This window comes from Schistocerca gregaria, chromosome 4 (assembly GCF_023897955.1).
Source record: "Schistocerca gregaria isolate iqSchGreg1 chromosome 4, iqSchGreg1.2, whole genome shotgun sequence".
Taxonomy (NCBI): domain Eukaryota; kingdom Metazoa; phylum Arthropoda; class Insecta; order Orthoptera; family Acrididae; genus Schistocerca; species Schistocerca gregaria.
In genome coordinates this window covers 708,174,432-708,198,697 of record NC_064923.1, presented here as the reverse complement: position 1 = coordinate 708,198,697, position 24,266 = coordinate 708,174,432, and the positions used below count along the sequence as shown (strand labels likewise).

The following is a 24,266-nucleotide window of genomic DNA, read 5'->3' as shown; positions in this document are numbered from 1 at the left end:
GCAACCTTTGGCTCGCCTTCCCCACAATGTTATCTATGTGGTCTTCCCAACTGAAGTTGTTCGTAATTTTAACACCGAACTACTTAGTTGAATTGACAGCCTTGAGAACAGTACTATTTATAGAGTAATAGAATTCCAACAGATTTCTTTTGGCGAGAATCTGTTGGTGAGAGTCATCTCACGATCATTGTTCTTAGCCGTGTTACACGGCTGAGAGTGGTACACCATTCCTGTCAGATACGTGGGGTAGTCAGCGCTGATATATCAATAATTGGAGCAAGTTCATTCACGGTCTGGTCATGAGTTGAAGTACTATAGTTCCTTTCTACCGTTCGGCCACTTCTGCTCACCGATCCATCTTACTGCGCTGATTACATACAAGTAAATGACACGCACACTCACCGCTTCACTGCCATGACTTTCTTCAGCGATGGAGGGCCACGTGACTGTCTGGTACCAGTTCTACATCCACAAAGCTACAAACCAACCAGTGTCCCCTTTTAAAGGGGGGATGTACTGTTTCGCCCAACGAGCATCCTTGTGGCTATTTTAAGCAACCTCAATGAAAAATCATGTGGTTCTTGAGAAACTCTCTCCACGCGTCTCTTAACTACAAAGCGCAACAAAATTAGGGGATAACTTTTCCGAAACCACGTAACCGTCTCCTGTTGCTTTGCATGAGTTTTATATTTGGCTCAAGGGCGCCTACAACCTTTCTCTGTAATGGTGCAAAAGCCTGGCGCCCTGCAACGTCACCCTTCGGATCGGCGGCGCTTCAAACAGCAAGGTGTTGGCACATGCAAAAAGAAGGCTACAGCTCATAAGTTCACGTCAGCTATAAGGCTGGTTAATGATGTCACAGTGGCAGCAAATTTCATTACAATTCTGCACATTGCCACCGTGGACGTACCACACGATGTGGAGGGCGTCAAACCCCATTTTACCCACATTTGACCACTTCTTTCGGCGCCTCTGTGATGGAGGTCAGAATCTCGACATCCAGTATTGAAACTACGCGGTTTTCTTATCGGTGGCCAAGAAAAACATTTCAGATACACCACCTCTCAGAGTCGATACTAAAAGGATTCGTGGGGTGCACTTCTCTTGGGGCATTGATTTCCACGCATTTCGCGTTCGAAAACGACAGTTCGTAGTGTGATAGGCAACAGGACGACATTCTTGACAACTTCTGACACTGCTGCCACCCCCTGGGCGTTTCAACCGTACTCCAAGACATCGTGGTGCTGCAACCCCACTGAATGTGATGTGACTCCTTTGGAGTGTATTGCGATCGCAACTTTTGCTCTAGTATCCAGACGAAATCTGAACGTGATCCAAAGCATCAATGGTGCTTATACTTTTTCAGCTCTCCAGTTTCGAGCCTTCCTGTGGGTGTGAAACATTAACACATTAACATGTCCATGAATAAAACGGCAAAACGTCCTCTTAACACCTCCCTCACACAGTTAGGCAACACCCTCAGAGGTACCCAAGCACCTTTGTTGAGCGCTTTAGAAATGTGCCTGTCACAAACTTCGACATCAATTCTGTCTTGCAACCTGACCTGGCACCTACAACTTAGGCAACCCCTTTCGCCACGCCTTAGGTGGGGCTTGCCTACTTTCAGGCACAAGAGCAGACACGAGGCTGAGTTAGTGTCGAAGTTTCTGACAGGCACATTTTTAATGCGCTCAACAAAGGAGCACGGAAAGCACCGAGGGTGTTGCCGAACTTAAGGGGGCATGGTGTTAGACGGACCCCCCCTCCCCCATGATCACGCCGCAGGAGGGCTCGAAATTGGAGAGCTGAGAAAACATAAACACCCTTTGGTACTCTGGATCACGATCAAATCTCGTCGAATGATTTTGGACGGTCCTTAGCTGTTAGGTCGCACTACACTCACTCCAAAGGGGTCAGATCACGTTCAATGCGGTTGCAACTAAACGATGTTCTTTGAGTACCGTTGATAAGCCCAGCGTGCAGCAGCAATGTCGAACACTGTCAAGAACATAGTCCCGCTGCTCATCGAACTGCGAACTGTCGGTTCAACGCCCCAGTAAAGAAGGTAGTTTCCTTGAGGACCTTTATACTACCCCCAGAGGCCTTTCCGAGCCGGTTCTGAGAGGTGATGTGTCTGAAATGTTTTCCGCGGTAACCCATAAGAAAACCGTACGATTTCAACGCTAGATGTCGAGGTTCTGACCACTGCAGAGGCATCAAAAGAAGGGGTAAAATGTGAGTAAGAGGGGGTGTGACGTCCTTTCACCCGTGTGACGCATCCACAGTGGCAATGGGCAGAATAGTTGCGAAATTCGGTGCCACTGTATCATTAGCCAGCCTTACAGATCACATGAACTTCTTTTGCACGTGTGGACATGTTACTGTTTGAAGCACCGGTGAGCCAAGTGCGACTTCGCAGGGCGCCATGATTTTGCACCATACAGAGGAAGGCTGCAGGCAACTTTGAGGCAAATGTCAAACTTATGTGTCGCAGTGGGAGACAATTACTGTCTTTCGAAAAAGTGAACCTTTATTGTGTTGCACAGTGTATTTCTTTCGGCCAGCATTGCCAACTAAGCAGCGGTTCATGTTGCAAAAACCGATTTGCCCATGCGTAGCACCATTCATAACTAAAATATTGCATAAAACGCTGCATCGCCTTTGCTGCGCAGCTGTTGAGCGAGTGAAATGAGTGAAATACTTTTTGATTTTGTACTCGCGCGTCACTCCTTGGCTGGATCGCTTACGCATTCAAGCACAGCACAGTTGTACGACGCCGTGCTGAAAAGTAATGATTCCGAGTTTTTCATTGGAAAACTCTTAAAGCTTTTAGAGTTAAACAAACATTGTTAATATTCTACATCTTTATTCTTCATGACTACATATTTATTTCTCAACGTAGTCACCCTGGCGACGAACACATTTCTCCCAACGACAGACCAGTGTCGGCCGTTGTGGCCAAGCGGTTCTAGGCGCTTCAGTCCGGAACCGCGCTGCTGCTACGGTCGCAGCTTCGAACCCTGCCTCGGGCATGGCTGTGTGTGATGTACTTGGGATAGATAGGTTTAAGTAGTTCTAAGTCTAGGGGACTGATGAGCTCAGATGTTAAGTCTCAAAATGCTCAAAGTCATTTGAACCATTTGACAGATCAGTTTGTTGATACCGTCCCTGTAGAATCTTCGACTTGAAATTACAATGAAATCCAGACGATTAGGTGCTTACAGGCGTTTATAAATATCAAGGGGGGCAGTTGAAAATGTGTGCCCCGACAGGGAATCGAACCCGGGATCTCCTGCCTGCATGGCAGACGCTCTATCCGACTGAGTCATCGAGGACACAAAGGATAGAGCGACTGCAGGGACTTATCTCTGGCACGCTCTCCGTGAGACCCACATTTCCGACTTACTGTCCACACACTGCATTTGTTGTGCCCCTGCCCACTATACTCATTACTCGTTGCAGTCAATGTGCCGATTCCCGTGAGAATTTGAGCACTGTGAGGGCATTCGCACTGAAGAAGACCATTGGCCGGTAATTATTACCTATATGAAGATGATGTCAACAAAGCCAAAGATTATATGAAGATAGTATCTGATCTTTCGGAAATGTCCGAAAGAACAGATACCAAAAATTCAAATGGCTCAAATGGCTCTGAGCACTATGGGACTTAACAGCTGAGGTCATCAGTCCCCTAGAACTTAAACCTAACTAACCTAAGAACATCACAAACACCCATGTCTGAGGCAGGATTCGAACCTGCGACCGTAGCGGTCGTGCGGTTCCAGACTGAAGCGCCTAGAACCGCTTGGCCACAACGGCCGGCACTGGTCGAGCATTGTCGCATGTGACTAGCTTGTTAGCGACTTCGGTAACAGTCCAGATCAACATGACACTAAATTCGAATGCTCCAACGCTGGTTTTGGGCGTTCCGATGACCAGTGAAAAGTGGAGCACGTCGTATACTTTAAACAACGCCGGCAGACTTGCAGCAAATCAACTGGGAGCATGCAAAATCTTAGTACGCATGTAGTGGCGACCGTGACAGTATCCGCCATAGAGCAGATCTAGTTCTAGCCGCCAGTGGCGACCACAGGCGAGAAATTTTCTTTACACTTCCTCGTGTCCACTACTGATGCAAGGTCCGTCCCATCTTTCGGCATACAAGGAACAGGATGACTGTTCTCTTCCTTCACTCATGACGTCACATTTCCTCGAATCTGGAGACCAAGAGTGAACCCACACCGGTGACAACTGGAAAGATGCACACGTTTACTCTTTTGCTGTAATTTACACCACAACCAAACACACTGCCTCTGTCGCATGCAAAGTTTTCACTAGAAGCTACCTGCGATACATGTAACTTTTCCTCTACAAGAAATATTACAAGAGACAGCCTAAGGAACGCTGGAGCTGCACAAAAAGTATTAAAGTATTTCTTTTTACACTGGTATTGCTTCTGCATTACGTCATGTTTTGTATTAGTAGCGAGGCCTCTCAGTTTATCCTTTTTAACACGTCTTTATTTCACTGAATTGTGTCCCCCCCCCCCCCCCCTTTACCCAACTTTGACCTCCTGAAACAAATTAACTGAGCAGTATATCATACACCTCTAGGATTTAACTCTGAAACAGTACAAAATAACTAGTGTAAAAGATGAGTTGCTCTCACGTGCATCGAGAAAACTGACGATGAGTCGTTTCTGGAACTCAAGGAATCGAAACATCAAAAACAGCAATTTTTGTGAATGTTAAAATGCTTCGCAGACTTCTACTTATTTTTATTTAATTTCTTTCGTCTTCAATGTAGGTTGGGTGGTAAGAAGCCTTAGCGCCACGCTTTTGACCCGTATCTTGAGTTTACGAGGAGGTACAGTGCCAGCCATGAAATTGTTTCTGCACGTCGCAAACCTTTCTAACGAATAACCTACCAAACTAATCTTTTTTCACAAATTTTCATCTTCTGACTGTTTCCACTGGATATTGTAATGAATGTTGCATTGCTGAAGAAGTATATGTTTGGGAAGCTAGTGTCTCGACTGCGAGACTGGGAATAGTCAGGAGATAGCCAGTCGGTAAAACAGATAAATTGTGACTGTAGACTAAAACATATATGAGTACTTCTTCAGTATTGCATTGGTCGTTATTTCGCCCTCAATATGTCGGTAAAATGGAATATTGTATTGATGTGTCCTTTAGTTCGAAGACTGTTCAATGCAACTCTTCAGGCCAGTCTACCCTGTGCAAGCCACTTCAAAACTATGCAACCTACTGCCATTTGAAACTGCTTACTGTAGTCAGATCTTGGTCTGCTTCTACAATTTTTACCTTCAACAATTCCCTCTATCACCAAATTTATGTCTTCATGCCTCAGGATTTGTTCTGTCCACTGAGCCCTTCTTTTGATCAAATCATGAAATAAATTTCCTTTCTCCCCATTTCAGTTCGGTACCTCTTCATTGGATATACGCCGACCGACCCAAACATCAGCATACTTTTGTAACGCGAATTTCAAAAGTTACTGTTCTGTTCACGTTTGGACAGCTTACAATCGACGTATCACTTCCGTACACGGCTACACTCCAGACGAACTCCTTCAGAATAGATTTGCTAACACTTAAATTTGTATTCGATCTTAACAAATTTCTCTTTTCAAGAAACACTTTTCTTTCTATTCCTAGTCTGCATTTCATATCGTGTCTTCAGTTATTATGCTGCCGAAATAGCCAAACTCGTCTACCCTTTTTAGATCTCATTTCCAAATCTAGTTCCCTTAGTATCGCCATGATTTAATTAAAGTACATTCCATTATCTTTGTTTCACCTTTGCTGATATTCACTTTGAGACACAGCTACAACTTAACTTTTTTACGTAAAACGTGTGGTTGGAAAATATTAACACGAATTGTTTAAGGTAGAATGGAAAGAGTGGCAGAAGCTGGCCCCGGGGAATACCAGACTGGGTTCCGGAGGAATGTAGGAACACGCGGGGCAATATGAACCATACGAATTATCTTGAAAGATAAAATGAAGAAAGGCAAACTTACGTTTATAGTAACTGTAGATTTAGAGTAAGATTTTGACAATGTTGACTGTAGTATGCTCTTTAAAATTCTAAAGACAAGTGCGATAAAATATGAGGACTGAAATACTATTTACAATTTTTACTGAAACCGCATTGCAGTTATGGGTCGAAGGATGTTAAAAGGAGGCAACACTGGAGAAGCGAGTGTGACAAAGTATTAGGCGATCCTGGCGCTATTCAGCGTGTAAGTTGAGCAAGCAGCAAAGAGAATCGCGAAGAAATTTGGGAAATGAATTAACGCTCAGGGAGAATGAATAAAAACTCTTAGGTTTGGCGGGGACATTTCAAATATGCCAGAGACGGCAATGGACATGGAAGATCAGTTGAGCGGAATGGACAATGTCTTGAAAAGAGGTAATGAAATTTATATCAGTTAAAGTAAAAAAAAAAGGACGGTGGACTGTAATAAAATTAAATCAGGTGATGGGGGATTGGTTTAGAGAATGTGACACTATATGTAGTAGTAAGTTCTGCTATTTGGGCAGCAAAATAACTGATGATGACCGAAGTAGAGGGGATATAAAACGCAGACTGGCAATAGCAAGAAAAGCCTATCTGATAATGAATTACGTGGAGAGCTACATCAAAACATTCTTCGAACTAAAGATGGCAGCAACAACAACAAATGCTCGATTTTATGGCATAGAGGCCATTAATTCCTGCTTGATCTTGAAGAACGGAAAGCGCGAATTAACGACAAAATATAATCTCTGTTTTTGTTTGATTATAAATGTTACTATCGAGGATAAAAAGAATTGCCCATTGTTAATTGCGCTCCACCCTTCATTCCTCTTCACAGTGCGTAGCCGCTCGAAAGAGTTGGGGCATTATTAAAATAAAACAACCACTACAAATTTTCAAGCCAAAAAGAATATAACTGGATTAACATCACCAGATATGTCCCACAACCAAGCAAAATGCCAGACAGCTGTTTTTCGCAGCTGTGCATTAGAGCCACTGGCTTTGACAGTCATAAAAGATATAAAAATAACCTTCCGACGCCTGATGATGAGCATAAGTGGCTAGAAACTCGTCGTTAACAAACACATGTCAACAAATAACATACAAGCATCGTGACTGGTTCCGGAACATGATTTTAATTCTCATCTTGTCACCGTTGTAGTAGGACTTCTTGAAAGCCCGTCGTATATAAAACACGGAGTCACCAACAGGAGTTGCGAATTAAATTATAGCCTTTGCCGAAAAATCTTGCCTTCATTTAACAAATTTATCGACGTCTTTTAAATTATTTTAAGAGGAAAACTTTTGTGTATTCCTGAAGCTGATATAGTTTTATCTGTAAATAGTAGTCAGACAGCTACAATTTTATTGCTTTTATTTATAAGACTTTCTTTGCGACTAGTTTCGGTATCGCATCGCCATTCCACCCTTTCATGAATAGAAATAATATATAGAGAGTGAATCTCAGCACAAAGATACAAACTTTAGTAAATTACATTATAAAAACACTATGCTGTCATCAACTTATGTAATATACAGTGCGACATTAATTCCTACAGATCATAAAATGTAGTTAGGTTGCAGATAACTATTTAATCTATTAAGCAAATAACTAGACAGTTTTATTCCTATGACGAACTATAACTATTCGCTTAGCAGACTGCACAGTTATACATATTGTGAACTACATTTTATGTGTTTTAAGTATTGGTGTCCTATTGTGTGTTTCATAAATTCAAGGCACAGTAATATTGTTATAATGTAATTTACCAACATTCGTATCTTTATGCTGAGACTTACTCTTTGTGTGTAATTTTAATAGAAGAGTGCTCGAGAACTTTTCTGCGACCTCGAAAGAAGTCGCTATGAGAGAATGAAAATAAAAAATAATACAGTGTAATAGTTCAACTACTATTTCGAGGAAAAGATAAAAAATTTACGGCTATGTTGCTAAGTTTGAACATCTAAATATACAGTTCTCAAAAAGACAGGCACGCCAACCACAGGTAGCTGAATAGACAAAAGCTGGTCATGAGCGAGCACGACCCACCTACTGGGGAGGGGGGTCCGTGCAAACTTAATTACCTATATAGAGTATATAGACAGGTCACCCACTTCGGTGATCAAGACTCTCGACCATTTTGCCTATTATTAATACCGGCAAGTTATCGATCCTAGGGAATACAAGATTTTCGAGAGAGTTTTAATTTCAATAACATAAATGTGACATAAAGTTATGCAGGCTACAGGCGACACTTTTACGAAAGTCAGTAGTACTCCATTGAGGCTGACTGGGTCGCAATGTTAAAAGTCAAACATCAGTCAAAGAATGACTGTATTGCTTATATGATGCGTCTCAGAATTTATCCATCATCAGATATGCAGGAGCGATTACAGCACGCAGATAAAGCGTTACAAGTTATACTTGAAGCAAACTAGTCTGCGAGTATTTGTTTCACATACAACTTGAAGCGCCATATCTATATGCAGTATCCCCTCCTGGATATCTCATGATTGATAAAATTCGGAAACGCGTCATATGAGCAATTAAGTCATTCCTTGCCAGATGTCTGACTTTTATCATTGCGACTCTGTCAGCTTGAATGAAAGATTTCATATTGTTTTAATTTCAAATCTGACATCGGATAGCAAATGAAAAAAAGAAATATTTTTTCGTGTGATATAATTACCAATTAACAATTTTCAGATTTTTTTTCCTTTACTTGTGCTCTGATCGTTACTTCTGGCCAAATTTCACTATTGTAGATCAATGGGAAGTACTCTATAGATCTCGATGAGTGAGTATGCAAGTGTCAAAAATATGTGACATATATGGTGATACTCTTTATTATTACATTGACCTTAGAAGCTAACGTTTATTATCCAGCCAAGGGACCATACACCTTAGTATGTGACATAAATCTGAACTTGATTCGTGTACCCGTTGCTGAGAAAAATGGGTCGTAACAGACGGACGCCTGATAACAAATGACAAGAGAATTTTTGGTGTCATATAATTACAGATTTACAGTTTTCGGATTTTTCCCTTCGCTTATATTGTGAAATCTACCTTTCTGCCAAATTTCATGATTCTAGGGCAACGGGAAGTACGCTGTACGTTTTGATGAGTGAATTTGGTAATATTAACATAAGTGATACAAATGGCAGTATCTTTTGACTGCATTCACGTCGAAGGTTCAATTCTTTACAGCGACAAGGGACTACAGATCTTGGTACGTGACCTAAACTTCGACTTGAAACGTGTACCCATTCGTGAGAACAACGGTTTTTAACAGTCGGACGGGCGAACAGACAGACAAAAAAATAAAGCGTTCTTCCAAGGTTTCCATTTTTACCGATTTAGGCATGGAACCAAAAGGTACCAACAAATGCAGAATGAGCTCGGCATTTGAATTAAGCATAGGGAGATACCAGGAGAGGCAACGGGTAAAGTGGAAAATTTATGTCACATACTAAGGTCTATGGTCCCTTCGTAGTATAATAAACCTTAGCTTCTAAGTCATGCAATAAAAAGGTATGACCATTTATGTCACATGTTTTGGTACTTTCATAGTCACTCATCGAGATCTATAGGGTAATTCCCATTGATCTACAATAATGAAATTTGGTAAGATGTAACATTTACAGTACAAGCAAAGGAAAGCAGTCCGAAAATCGTTAATTGGTAATTATATCGTACTAAAATGATGTTTCTTTTATCATTTCGTATCCGACATCAAAGTTGAAATTAAAACAGTCAGAAGTTTTTCATTCAGGCTGACTGAGTAACAATGTTAAAAGTCAAACAACTGGCAAGGAATTACCTTATTGCTCATATGACGCGTTTCGGAATTATCAGTCATCATATATCCAGGAGGGAATACTGCATGTAGATATGGCGCTTAGAGTTGTATGTGAAACAAATATTCGCACACTAGTTTGTTTCTCTTGTAAATAATAGATTTCAGCTATCAGTCGTCCTTTGGAAATTTTATTGGCTGATCTAGATTTCAGCTAGAAACTAGCCATTCTCAATGCACCATCATTTTTGGTCAATGCAAGTAATGCCTGTTGGTCAATGAACTGTGGTTGAAACCCGACCAACACAGTACACAGTACCTTCTTCAAGCCGTATCTCCGGCATGCAGTCGTCACACTAGAATCCAAAGTAGGAGTATGGGAGTAAATATGAGTGAGTTCAGGAGTATTAACGTTAGCTTCTAAGTCAATGCAATAAAAACGTTTGACCACTTATGTCACATATTTTGATACTTGCATACTCATTCATCAAGATCTATAGGGTACTGCCCATTGATCTATAATAATGAAATTTAGCAAGAAGTAACGATCACAGCACAAGTAAAGGTAAAATGCATTACATGCATTGATCAAAGATGATAGTGCATTGAGAATGGCTAGTTTGTAGCTGAAATCTAGATCGCCAATAAAATTTCAAAAGTCAATATAACAGTCGCTGAGTGCAACAGCCTTCTGAATGGACGGTAACCTGATGATAGTTTGTTTAAGATACAACTTGAAACGCCATATCTATGTGCTGTAATCGATCCTCGTTATCGGATGATGCATAAATTCTGAAACGCACCCTATAAGCAAAAACGTCATTCCTTGCCTGATGTTTGACTTTTAACATTGCGACCCAGTCAGCCTCAATGGAGAACTACTGACTTTTGTAATAGTGCCGCCTGCCGCCTGCATGACTTTATGTCAAATTCATGTTATTGAGATTAAAGCTCCTTCGAAAATGTCGGTATCCCTGGGAGCAATAGCCTGACAGTCTTAGTAACAGCCGGCCAGGGTGGCCGAGCGGTTCTAGGCGCTACAGCCTGGAACCGCGCGCGGTCGCAAGTTCGAATCCTGCCTCTGGCTTGGATGTGTGTGATGTATTTAGGTTAGTTAGGTTTAAGTAGTTCTAAGTTCTAGGGGACTGATGACCTTAGACGTTAAGTCCCATAGTGCTGAGAGCCATTTGAACCATTTTTCTTAATAACAGAGGGGGCTTTCTGAAGGCTGGTGTGCAAGCAGCGTACGGTTAAGAGGCCTGTTCCTCGTAACACGGGGGTTTCTGCGCGCCGGCCGCTTCCTCGGTGGTTTGTCAACCGGCGCAGTGACCGTGTTTTGGACCAATGAGGTGTCGTGGAAGTGGCTGCCCGCATGCCCTCCTCCCCTCCTGCAGGCCCCGCCGCGCATCCGCATAAAAGCGGCGGCGGCGAGCCGTCTGCTGTCTGCACTCGCTCCGTCTCCTCCTTCTCCTCCACCATGGCCACCTCACAGAGCCGACTGCCGGCAGCCGTGGCGCTGCTGCTGCTGATGGCGGCCGCCACGCCGGCGCACGCCAGGAGGTTCGGCCGCTGCGAGCTGGCCAGGGAGCTGCGCTACCGCCACGGCCTGCCCTGGGACCAGCTCGCCACCTGGGTCTGCATCGCCAACTACGAGTCCAACTTCGACACCGCGGCTGTCGGCCGCCTCAACGGCGACGGCAGCCTCGACCACGGCATCTTCCAGATCTCCGACAAGTACTGGTGAGTCCGGCATCAGTAATCTACAGATGCAGAAGGCAGACCTCTCTTCTTCTTTTTCGCTCCCCATTTTAAGCTATTTTCTGCCTGTTACAGTTCCCATCTTCTCCTCCACTTCTAGGGCCTCGGTTTCTTTTCTTTCATATTTATTTTTGCTCGTGACCTTCCGGCATCCATTCAATGTACATATTCTCCATTTTTTCTTAGCAGCTATAGTTTCCGAATTATTCAAGAAAATCACGTCTGAAGGTCACTTTTGTACGTTATTCTTGAATAATTCTAAAACTATGCCCTCTAGCGAAAACGCACCTCGGTACAAAATTTAGCTACATTAAATTTCCTACAAAAAGGTTCTGTTTATTTTTCAGGATAGAACTAATAGTTTGCGCGTAGAGCGCGAGAGAATAGGAAAATATTGCGTGTGGTGTTTGATGGTGTTGCAGGTTGCATAAAACCAGTGATATGGGCAGCTCAATCAGCCTGTTGGCTCCGAGCACTATGGGACTTAACATCTGAGGTCACCAGTCCCCTAGAACTTAGAACTGCTTGAACCTAACTAACCTAAGGACATCACACACATCTATGCCCGAGGCAGGATTCGAACCTGCGACCGTAGCGGTTGCGCTGTTCCAGACTCAAGCGCCTAGAACCGCTCGGCCACCCCGACCAGCAGTCAGCCTGTGTTTAGTTCATTTCTGATATATTATATCTGTTATTTTTTCATTCCGTAAGCTACCTTATACTATTTACATATCCCATCTCCATACCCCAGATAAGCATTTCTTGCTTCTCTTATTTTCTTCTGACTTACGTTGCATATATTTAGTTCATTTCCGGTAGCAACATTTCTGACTCCAGTCTGTACCTTTACATCCGTTGACACTTCTTAGTACATCGTGCATGTATCTTCCAAATACATTTCTTGTTGTTTGCCTCTCGTAACTCCTTACACGTAACAGTGTCGGTTCAGCAACAGTCTTATACTAATACAATTTTAATATGGAGACGCATTCACTCATTCGACATCTTGACGGGTAGACATATTAGACAGCAGCTGTTCCAATAATAATTAATATTATTATTTTTCTTTTTAAGTGTAGTGTGAATGTGAAGACTCAAGTGGGTAAACAGGGCGAATTAGAACTATGCGTTCATTTCAGCTGGGCCAGTTTTACAGGCGGTCTGCGGGAAGCTCAGAAAGCTAGCATAGCTTTTTCTGCACAGACACCTTACCAGGCGCCCAGCTTTTCCTCACTGCTGCATTCCGTAATTGTGATTCGTAAAAGTCGGCGTCAACCAGAAGACTTCAGATCGCTAATCTTTTGTAGTGCCAACCACTGTCAACATTGTAAATCTTACAAGAACAGTACCACGCGCAACATTATAGGGCCCTTTATAACGAACGCTGTCTGAATTGTGTCAAAGTTTGTGATGAAAGCATTTCGGTCCCATCATGGGAACAACCTATGACTTCTCAGAGGAGGGACATTACAACAGAAAGTGAAACATGGGAAATAATTAATTCTACATCTACATGACTACTCGGCAATTCACATTTAAGTGCTTGGCAGAGGGTTCATCGAACCACAATCATACTATCTCTCTACCATTGCACTCCCTAACAGTGCGTGGGAAAAACGAACATCTAAACATTTCTGTTCGAGCTCTGATTTTTCTTATTTTATTCTGATGATCATTCCTACCTATGTAGGTTGGGATCAACAAAATATTTTCGCATTCGGAAGAGAAAGTTGGTGACTGAAATTTCGTAAAAAGATCTCGCCGCTACAAAAACGTCTTTGAGGTAATGACTTCCATCCCAATTCGCGTATCATATCTGCCATACTCTCTCCCCTATTACGTGATAATACAAAACGAGCTGCCCTTCTTTGCACCCTCTCGATGTCCTCCGTCAATCCCACCTGGTAAGGATCCCACACCGCGCAGCAATATTCTAACAGAGGACGAACGAGTGTAGTGTAAGCTGTCTCTTTAGGGGACTTGTTGCATCTTCTAAGTGTCCTGCCAATGAAACGCAACCTTTGGCTCGCCTTCCCGACAATATTATCTATGTGGTCCTTCCAACTGAAGTTGTTCGTAATTTTAACACCCAGGTACTTAGTTGAATTGACAGCCTTGAGAATTGTACTATTTATCGAGTAATCGAATTCCAACGGATTTCGTTTGGAACTCATGTGGATCACGTCACACTTTTCGTTATTTAGCGTCAACTGCCACCTGCCACACCATACAGCAATCTTTTCTAAATCGCTTTGCGACTGATACTGGTCTTCGGATGACCTTACTGGACGGTAAATTACAGCATCATCTGGGAACAACCTAAGAGAACTGCTCAGATTGTCCGCAGGTCATTTACATAGATCAGGAACAGCAGAGGTCCCAGTACGCTTCCCTGGGGAACACTTGATCTCGTAATATTGTTTTTGGAAAACTATACAGTTTGTAGCGACTAGTGTGATTATTGAAAATAAACACTTCAACAACGCACTTCCACGAAACGTGTGTTTGTTTTTTCCGTGTGGCACGTCCACTCACCCAGATGATCGGTACAAAACACACAGTACAATTGTTGTACGACACCGTGCTGAGGAGTAATGCCACCGAATTTTTATATGAAAACTCTTAAAGCTTTTTAAATATAACAAACATTACTAACATTGTTCATCATTATTCTTCATTTCCACGTATTTTAGCCCTTTGTCGCTAGAGGGCTAAAACTGTAATGTGTAATATAACGGTGTGTGACTTAACTACGTTGGTGCGTGGGAAATAGCGAGCTGTAATCTAGTTTCGAATGAGCACCCTCTCCTTCATCATGATAATGCCAGACCACACACGAACGCTGCGACATTTGCAACAGTCCGATATGCCTTGAGTTCACTGTCGTCTATCATACCTGCCATCAGCCACCTCCGATTTTCGTGTATTTCCAAAACTTAACGAAATCCTTTGAGCACTTAACACTAATAGTGACGAAGCGGCGCAAGCAGAAGTGAAATTATGGCTTCGTCAACCCAGTTCAAACATTCTACAGTGATAGTATCAAGGAACGGGTCTCCCACTGAGAGAAATGTGTTCGTCATCAGGGTGACTTTGTTGAAAAATGACGTGAAAAATAAATACGTACAATTTTAATAACATTTGTTTTATTTAAAAAGCTTTAAGAGTTTTACTACAAAAAATTCGGAGGCATTACTTTTCAGCACGCCCTCGAACCAACATGGCATAAGCCTCCCTACACACACACACTCACACTCACTCACACACACACACACACACACACACACACACACACACGAGCGCGCGCGCAACGTTCCTCTCTCTGACGGTCTTTTCCTGTTGAGAACTTGCTTTATCTGCTGTCTGCAAAGCTGCTCCAGGCCATCAGAAAAGATTGAGCTCCTTAAGAAACACCTATGACATCGGCAGCGATCTATGGAGGTAGCTAACGCTTCAGTATTTCGTAGAGTCCAAATTGTAGCTGAAGTAGCCTTTATATTATTTGTCATGACATAACTGTGGACGAGCAGTTTGTTTTGGTTCAAATGGCTCTAAGCAATATGGGACTTAACATCTGAGGTCATCAGTCCCCTAGATTGAGAACTACTTAAACCTAATTAACCTAAGGACATCACACGCATCCATGCCCGAGGCAGGATTCGAACCTGCGACCGTAGCAGCGGCGTGGTTCCGGACTGAAGCGCACAGAACCGCTCGATCACAGCGCCAGGCCAGTTTGTTTCGTAAATTTGTGCTAATGTTCTATGGGACCAAACTGCTGAGGTCATTGGTCCCTTGGCTTACACACTAATTAAACTAACTTACTCTAAGGACAACACATACACACATGCCCGAGGGTGGACTTGGCCCTCCGACGGGGGGAGTCGCGAGAACCGTGACAAGGCGCCGTAGACCGCGCAGCTAGCAGTTTGTTATAACTGTATTCTTTCACTTAACCGTAAAACGTCACGTAAGTGGTCTGACACAAAAGAAAAGTGCTTTATGCTGCAAAGCTGTGTTCTTACAAAAAATTTCCCATTTATGTTCGTCGCCATCATAATTCAGTCTACGAGCGTCTACAGTATATAGTTGAAAAATTTCTGTAATGCGGATCTTACCGAAATTGTACAGGGTCAACGTCGTTTGCAGTATTAGAAAGAGTATGTAGAAAACTATTCGTTTGCTGCCGCTAAGTAGATCGATTTAGGTTAAACTTTTCATTCCGTAATGGCACAACCTATCGTCTAGAAATAGTCGCGGACTAATGTATGCGTGACGTAGATCCTTTGAGATGCGAGCTGCTACGTTTCTCATTTGTCAGATCTCGTATACTTCGTGTTGACCATTCGTGGCAGGTTATCACTGCAAGTCCGACGGGAAAACAAATCCAGACCCTTGTCTATTGCTGGCAGTGGTCTCCCTATTGAGCAAAACTCGTAGAGCGATTCGTGGTTTCCCTGTGCGTGTCGAACAACAGGAATTTTGCACGTACGACTCTAGGAAAACACTAGAACCTGTACAACCGTCAGAGCTCTCCCACGACGACCCCACTTTTCTATTTCACGCATTATGGCGGAGAAATGGTTAATTTCTTAAATCGATGTGAAAGGTCAAAGTCATTTGTCTCACATAATACTCTCTGAATTAGGTTCGTATCTAATCATACTGCGTAACTCAGTCCCAGGAGTCGTTGCGTTCTCAACTATTTGTGCAAGTGTTCATATACAAAACAGATGCTCACAGTATAAATGCGTGTTACGTCTGGCTCGGCAGCTGACGATCTGCAAGTTCAGGCAAGTTGCGTCAGAAGTACAGTTACGTATTTGTTGCGGAAACAGAGGTTGCACAGTTACTAGTTTCGGAATCATAGCCCCATTATCAAGGAACCCTGCATAAAAATAAAACATACAGAGTGAGTCACAAACGAAACAAATTTTGATAAATTAGATTACAACAGCATTATACTGCTATTAATTTATGTAAAAGGTAATCGAAGTTTAATCCCTACAAAGCACAAAATTTAGTTTAGGTGACAAGTAGCTACGTAGTCTGCCAGCAAACAGATCTAGTTCGTCATAGGAATGCATGATACACTTGATGTTATTGAAAAGGCAAAGAAGGACTAATAATTATACACCAAACAATTTAAATAAATATGTAATTTACGTTTGATTCACAGAACATAATTTATCTCATGGACATATATATGATGCTGTAAAAATCAGATAATGCTTCCTACATCCACATTTCACATCAATATAGGATAAAATAATGTAAAGTAGCATGGCCAACTCATTACAGGTTCTGACGAATAAAGTACCAAGAATGAAATTTCTATGCGGAACCACAATGGCAAAAGTTGAAGTACATGCAAATCTAAACTTGAATCATGCAGAATGAAGGAAAATAAAAGTGCAAATTCGCGTAGATATAGTTTCCAGACGCGAATAAATGGCGCAAAGCGCTCGGCAAAAGCAAATAATCGTGTGTACTGCCTACGTGAGGGTGCCAGTAAAATAACCATTATCTGTGATGTATATCTAATTGTATCATTAAGAAACTTAAACGCAGTAGACGAACAACAGCAATCGTTGTTTATCGGCTGTGCACAAACCTCATCCAAATGGTTCAAATGGCTCTGAACACTATGGGACTGAGGTCATCAGTCCCCTAGCCTTAGAACTACTTAAACCTAACTAACCTAAGGACATCACACATATCCATGCCCGAGGCGAGGTATTATCGACAAGTTCTAGCTATTTTACTCTGTTTCGTTGTATACATTCGTCAACTAAATAAATTTACAAATTCAACTCTGATAACTTCATTCCGTATCTAATCCCTCAAACAGAAATCTTTCGCGCAACTAATAAATTTCATTTCTGTGGCCAGTATAGGCGTTTCGCCTTGTTTTCGTAATGTTCTCGACTCTGGGCCGTATGGGAAACCAGGTTTAGCCATCACTTTATCAAATTTTATTTTTGTTTCTTCCGCACTTCGTTGCCTATTGTTTTGTCTATTGTGCCACACATCATCTGATGCATATTTAATGTCTCTTTTTCAAGTTGAAATGAAATGAAACGTCGTGTGGCTTGGGCCTCCCGTCGGGTAGACCGGTCGCCTGGTGTCAGTCTTTTGAGTTGACGCCACCTCGGAGACTTGCGCGTCGCTGGTAGATAAGAAGTTATAATACGAAACGTGTTCAAAACGTGAGCTTTTACAACTATTTCGGAAAGAGCAGTATCTTGTCTTTCAAAACCCCTAATCTTAGTCTTTCTATGAGAAATACCAAAATTTTAACAGTTAGATCTTTGGTCTGGGCAATATTTTGCCATTTGCAGAGCCTCCTCACTCCTGTAAAACTGTTAAGTCGTTAACGAACATTGCTGGCTGTGTCCACTTATCTGATCCAGTTTTAATGCTTCAGTTGACGTTAGTTTTCCACTGTCTAAGAATGTTGTCAATATAGGTGGTAAAAGCTGTGGGCGATATACAAGGCCCTTGACTCTTTGCTCTATTAATTATTATAGCTTCAGTCTTTATTATGAAGTTGGTTTCTTCACCTATGCTTTCGTAACTAGTATTAAGTGACTGGTGTTCCCTTGTCTTTGCAAAATAGTTCATAAAATATGGTGACTGACCCGGTCGAAAGCTTTAGGTGATATAACCCCTACAGAAAATGGCCGGTAAGGAGGTCTAAGATAGGAGCCTACCACCTTACTATCTTTCAATAGATTGGTAACATTTACCTGGGACTTTTCGTTCATCAGAATTATGAACGCAGTTTTACATTCTGTACAGAATAGCGAAGGTATAAACACGAGTAAAAATTTATAAATAGGAAAATGTTACTAATCGGATTTAAAAGTGATTTTAGGAGTATGCCAAGGGAGTAGAATGTACATTAGTAATGTAACAGGCAACGTTGAAGGCTCCGTGAGGCTGATGTTCGCCTAGAGCAGGGGAACATTTTGACAGTCCTGGTACTTTTATGGAATACCTAGTTTATTTTGAACGTTAATAAAATTTTGAAAAAAAGGAGAGAAACTTGTTTTAGTCAGTGATTACTTCAATTAAAAATCATGACTTACAACATGGAAATCGTACTAGAAATTTTAAAAACTAATTAGCATAGTCAAAAAATCGAAACTGAAGAAAGAAACACAATGTTATTAACAGTTTTTCTTGGAGCACTTATTCACTTTCGGCGGGACACCAATGTTGCGCAGAACACAGTTTGGGGAACCTTGGTCCAGAGGAAGGCTCAAACGCCGTAAGACTATAGCAAAATACCAGGAAGACCTGCAGATCGATAATTGTGCAGGGGCTGGCAGTTGATCCTGAACGTAAATAAATGTCACGTATCACGAAAAAATAGGCGAATAGATCTACTACTGTTCGATTACACTACTGGCGACAAATGAGTACAGACTGTAACTACCGGAGCGACCTATAGTGGAATAACCGCATAATCCAAACTATTTGAAAAGCAGATCCCAGGCTGAGATTCATTGGGAGAGTCTTAATGAATGTTATTCATTCACGAAACGAGTGGCGGAGAAAACTCTTGTTGGATCGATTCTTTTGTTCATTAGTCCGAGAATCTTCATAAGTAGGATTAATAGAAACGAGAGAAACGATAAAATTTAGACTTGCGAATTTCGTAACAGGAGTGAGAGCATTATAGAGAGGTTCAACAGGCTCCAATGGCTGACGCTAGAAGCGAGACTTTGTGCATCACTGGGAGATTTACTGTTGAGTTTCAGAGAGTGTAGTGTACCAGAAGATTTGGGCAACATATTACCTCCTCCTGCATAAGTCTCGCAGAACAATTATACTCAGCTTGTGTTTATCGCGGATCTCTGCCCAGCGCAAAGTTCCAAGCGACTGGGAAAAAGAATGGGTGACTTCTGTATATAAGAAGGATAAAAGAACGGAACTGCAAAATTACAGACCAATATCATTAACACAGGTTTTCTGTAGAACTATGGAATATATTCTTAGTTCTGTCCACGAATAAGCACGATTTTAGAAAGCATCGCTCGCGCGAAACTACGCTTTCCCTTTTCCCACATTATATACTACCAACTATTAATGAAGGGCAACGGACAGATTCAATATTTCTAAATTTCCGTAAAGCTTTTGACACGATGCCCCATTGCGGACTGTTGACGAAGGTACGAGCATACGGGATAGGTTCCCAGATATGTGAGTGGATTGAAGAATTCTTGAGCAACAGAACGCAGTCGGCGAGTGTTCATGAGAGACAAGGGTATCGTCAGGAGTGCCCCAGGGATGTGTGCTAGGATTGCTGTTACTCACCATAAGTATAAATGGACCTGGCGGACAGGGTGAGCAGTAATCTGCGGCTGTTTGTGGTAATCCTGTGGCGTACCGGAAGATGTTCTCGATGACTGTAGGAGGAAACAAGATGACTTAGACCAAATTTCTGGTTGGTGTCATGAACAGCAGCTAGCTCTGAATGTAGCAAAATGTAAGTCAATGTAGAAGAGCAGGAAAAATAAACGCGTAATGTTCGGATACAGCATTGGCACTGTGCTGCTTCAGACAGCCACGCCCATTACATATCAAGGCGTTCCACTACAAAGCGATATGAAATGGAACGGGAGTGTAAGGATTGTTGTGGGGAAGGCGAATGGTCAACTTCGGCTTATTGGGAAAATTTCAGGAAAATGTAGTTCGTGTGTAAAGCAGAGCACGTATACACTGAAGAGCCAAAGAAACAGGTACATGTCTCTAATATCGTATACGGGTCCCGCGAGCACGCAGAAGTGCCACAACACGACGTGGCATGGACTCGACTAATGTCTGAAGTAGTGCTGGAGGGAACTGACACCATGAATCCTGCAGGACTGTCCCTAAATCCGTCAGAGTACGAGGGTTTGGAGATCTCTTCTGAACACCACGTTGCAAGGCATGCCAGATATGATCATCTCTGGGGAGTTTGATGGCCAACGTAAGGGTTGAGCTGAGCCATTCTGTAGCAATTCTGGACGTGTGGGGTGTAGCATTGTCCTGCTGGAATTGTCCAAGGCCGTTGGGATGCACAATGGACATGAATGGACGCAGGTGATCAGACAGGATGCTTACGTACGTGTCACCTGTCAGAGTCGTATCTAGACGTATCAGCGGTCCCATATCATACTAACTGCACACGCCCCTCACCATTACAGAGCATCCACCACCTGTAACAGTCCCCTGATGACATGCAGGGTCCATGGATTCATGAGGTTGTCTCCACACCCGTACGCGTCCATCCGCTCGATACAATATGAAACGAGACTCGTCCGATCAGGCAATATATTTCCAGACGTCAATAATCCAATGTCGGTGTTTACCGGCCCAGGAGAGGCGTAAAGTTTTGTGTCCTGCAGTAATCAAGGATACAAGAGTGGGACTTTGGCTCCGAAAGCTCATATCGGTGGTATTTCGTTGAATAGTTCGCACTCTGACACTTGTTGATGGCCAAGCGCTGAAATCTGCTGCAATTTACGGAAGGGTTACACTTCTGTAATGTTGAAGGATTCCCTTCAGTCGTCGTTGGTCCCGTTCTTCCAGTATCTTTTTCCGGCCGCAGTGCTGTCGGAGATTTCATGTTTTACCGGATTCCTGATATTCACGGTACACTCGCGAAATTGTCACACAGAAAAATCCCCACTCCATCGCTACCTCGGAGATGCTGTGCCCGTCTCTCGTGCACCGACTATAACACCACGTTCAGTCTCACTTAAATCTTGATAACCCGCCAGTGTAGTTGCAGTAACCAATCTAACAGGTGCGCCAGACACTTGTTGTCTTATACACTACTGGCCATTAAAATTGCTACACCAAGAAGAAATGCAGATGATAAACTGGTATTCATGGACAAATATACTAGAACTGACATGTGATTACATTTTCACACAATTTGGGTGCATAGATCCTGAGAAATCAGTACCCTGAACAACCACCTCTGGCCGTAATAACAGCCTTGATACGCCTGGGCATTGAGTGAAACAGAGCTTGGATGGCGTTTACAGGTACAGCTGCCCATGCAGCTTCAACACGATACCACAGTTCATCAAGAGTAGTGACTGGCGTATTGTGACGAGCAGGTTGCTCGGCCATCATTGACCAGACGTTTTCAATTGGTGAGAGATGTGGAGAATGTGCTGGCCAGGGCAGGCAGTCGAACATTTCCTGTATCCAGTAAGGCCCGTAAAGGACCTGCAACATGCGGTCGTGCATTATCTTGCCAAAATGTAGGGTTTCGCAGGGATCGAATGAAGGTAGAGCCATGGGTCGTAACACATCTGAAATGTAACGTCCGCTGTTCCAAGTGCCGTCAGTGCGAACAAGAGGTGGCCGAGACGTGTAACCAATGGGACCCCATACCATCACGCCGGGTGATACGCCAGTATGCCGATGACAAATACACGCTTCTAATGTGCGTTCACCGCGATGTCGCCAAACACGGATGCGACCATCATGATGCCGGTCATGGTGGCCGAGCGGTTCTAGGCGCTACTGTCTGGAACCTTGCGACCGCTACGATCGCAGGTTCGAATACTGCCTCGGGCATGGATGTGTGTGCTGTCATTAGGTTAGTTAGGTTTAAGTAGTTCTGAGTTCTAGGGGACTGATGACCACTGCAGTTAAGTCCCATAGTGTTCAGAGACACTTTTGAACGTTTTTGAACCATCATGATGCTGTAAACAGAACCTGGATTCATCCGAAAAAATGACGTTTTGCGATTCCTACACCGAGGTTCGTCATTGAGTACACCATTGCAGCGCTCCTGTCTGTGATACAGCGTCAAGGGTAACGGCAGCCATGGTCTCCGAGCTGATACTCCATGCTGCTGCAAACGTCGTCGAACTGGTCGTGCAGATGGTTGTCTTGCAAACGTCCCCATCTGTTGCGACGTGGCTGCACGATACCTTACAGCCACGCGGATAAGATGCCTGTAATCTCGACTGCTAGTGATACGAGGCAGTTGGGATCCAGCACGGCTTTCCGTATTACCCTCCTTGACCCACCAATTCCATATTCTGCTAACAGTCATTGGATCTCGACCAACGCGAGGAGCAATGTCGCGATACGATAAATCGCAATCGCGATGGGCTACAATCCGGCCTTTGTCAAAGTCGGAAACGTGACGGTACGCATTTCTCCTCCTTACACGAGGCATCACAACAACGTTTCACCAGGCAACGCCGGTCAACTGCTGTTTGTGTATGAGAAATCGGTTGGAAACTTTCCTCATGTCAGCACGTTGTAGGTGTCGGCACCGGCGCCAACCTCGTGCGAATGCTCTGAAAAGCTAATCATTTGCATATCACAGCATCTTCTTGCCGTCTGTAGCACGTCGTCTTCGTGGTTTGGCAATTTTAATGGCCAGTAGTGTGTAAGTGTTGCCGACCGCAGCGTCGTATTCTGCCTGTTTACATATCTCTGTATTAGAATGCGCATACCTGTACCGAGTTCTTTGACAGTTCAGTGTAAGATGCTGGATTAGTGACCAGCAGGTTCGAAGAACGCGCAAGTGTTGCTTCGGGAACTCAGATGGGGAGCCTCTGGAGGGAAGGCGACATCGTTTTGAGGAACACTGTCGAGGAAGTTCAGAGGACAGACATTTGAAGTGCGGCGTGGTCGGTGTGCGCAGGTGTTCGCCGCCGGGCCACGGCTGGGCCTGCGGCATCTCCTGTGACCGGCTGCAGGACGACGACATCTCGGACGACGTGACGTGCGCGCGCCGCATCCACGCCGAGCACCAGCGGCTCTCCGGGGACGGCTTCAACGCGTGGACCGTCTACCGCCAGCACTGCAGCGGCGGCCGCGCCGGCCGCTTCCTCAACGGCTGCTTCTGAGCGTCGCAGCGTCAGCGCAAGGCCGGCAACGACGAGACTCCTAACCAGGTGGTCTCGAGTTCGCAACAGAAGCGCTTTCTCCAGAGAACACTTCTACTGCGGTTCCTCACTTGCATAAGCATTCGTCATTAAATCCATGAATATTCTCTTGATTCTTATATTCATACACGAAAAACATGTTATTTTGGTGTAGCAACATAAAACACACCGTCACAGTCATATAGTCACAGCAAAAAAAAAAAACGAAACAGCACTGAGATGTCATTCACTGTATCACCCACGATACTGAAGTGCAACTTTTAGCAGCATGGACTACATTTTTCATGTCATTTATCATGTGTATATGCTTCACTCCATACTACTTAACGAGTTGTACAAGTTTCACGTCATGTCATTTGCGGCTTGTATATGATCAAATAAATAGTTACTGTCTTGTATGCCAAGCCTGAGGTACTACTAACTTCGACACAATTTTTACCTTTTATATTGTATGTTGACTGGGGTCCTAGAAACGACGGAGAGGCTCCGTCCCCGCAGCAGCAGCAGTGGTCTACAACCCCACGACGGCTACCGCAGTCCACTTTTCCCCTCGACCGCCCCACACCGAACCCAGGTTTATTGTGCGGTTCGGCCCCCGATAGCGTCTACAGAGGAGATGCGTTCCAAGCTCAGAGCTGTCATTGAGTTTCTTTAGGTAGAAAACCAGAACATTGCAGATATTCATAGGCTCTTGCAGATGTCTACGGAGACCTGACAGTGAACAAAAGCACGGAGAGTCGTTGAGCGAGGCGTCTGTT

General features: G+C 43.5%; 2 protein-coding genes across 9 annotated transcripts in view; one reads left to right on the top strand and one right to left on the bottom strand.

Moving 5' to 3' along the window:
• Positions 1 to 24,266, bottom strand: part of LOC126268080 (H(+)/Cl(-) exchange transporter 4) — a 436,467-nt gene that overhangs the window by 235,467 nt on the left and 176,734 nt on the right. The gene's annotated exons all lie outside the window — the stretch shown is intronic.
• Positions 11,289 to 24,266, top strand: part of LOC126267876 (uncharacterized) — a 77,467-nt gene continuing 64,489 nt past the window's right edge. Inside the window, exons 1-2 of the mRNA XM_049973185.1 lie at positions 11,289 to 11,581; positions 23,265 to 23,461. Of these exons, the coding sequence (XP_049829142.1) occupies positions 11,319 to 11,581; positions 23,265 to 23,461 (460 nt within the window). The 5' untranslated portion in view covers positions 11,289 to 11,318. The remainder of the gene's footprint in view (positions 11,582 to 23,264; positions 23,462 to 24,266) is intronic.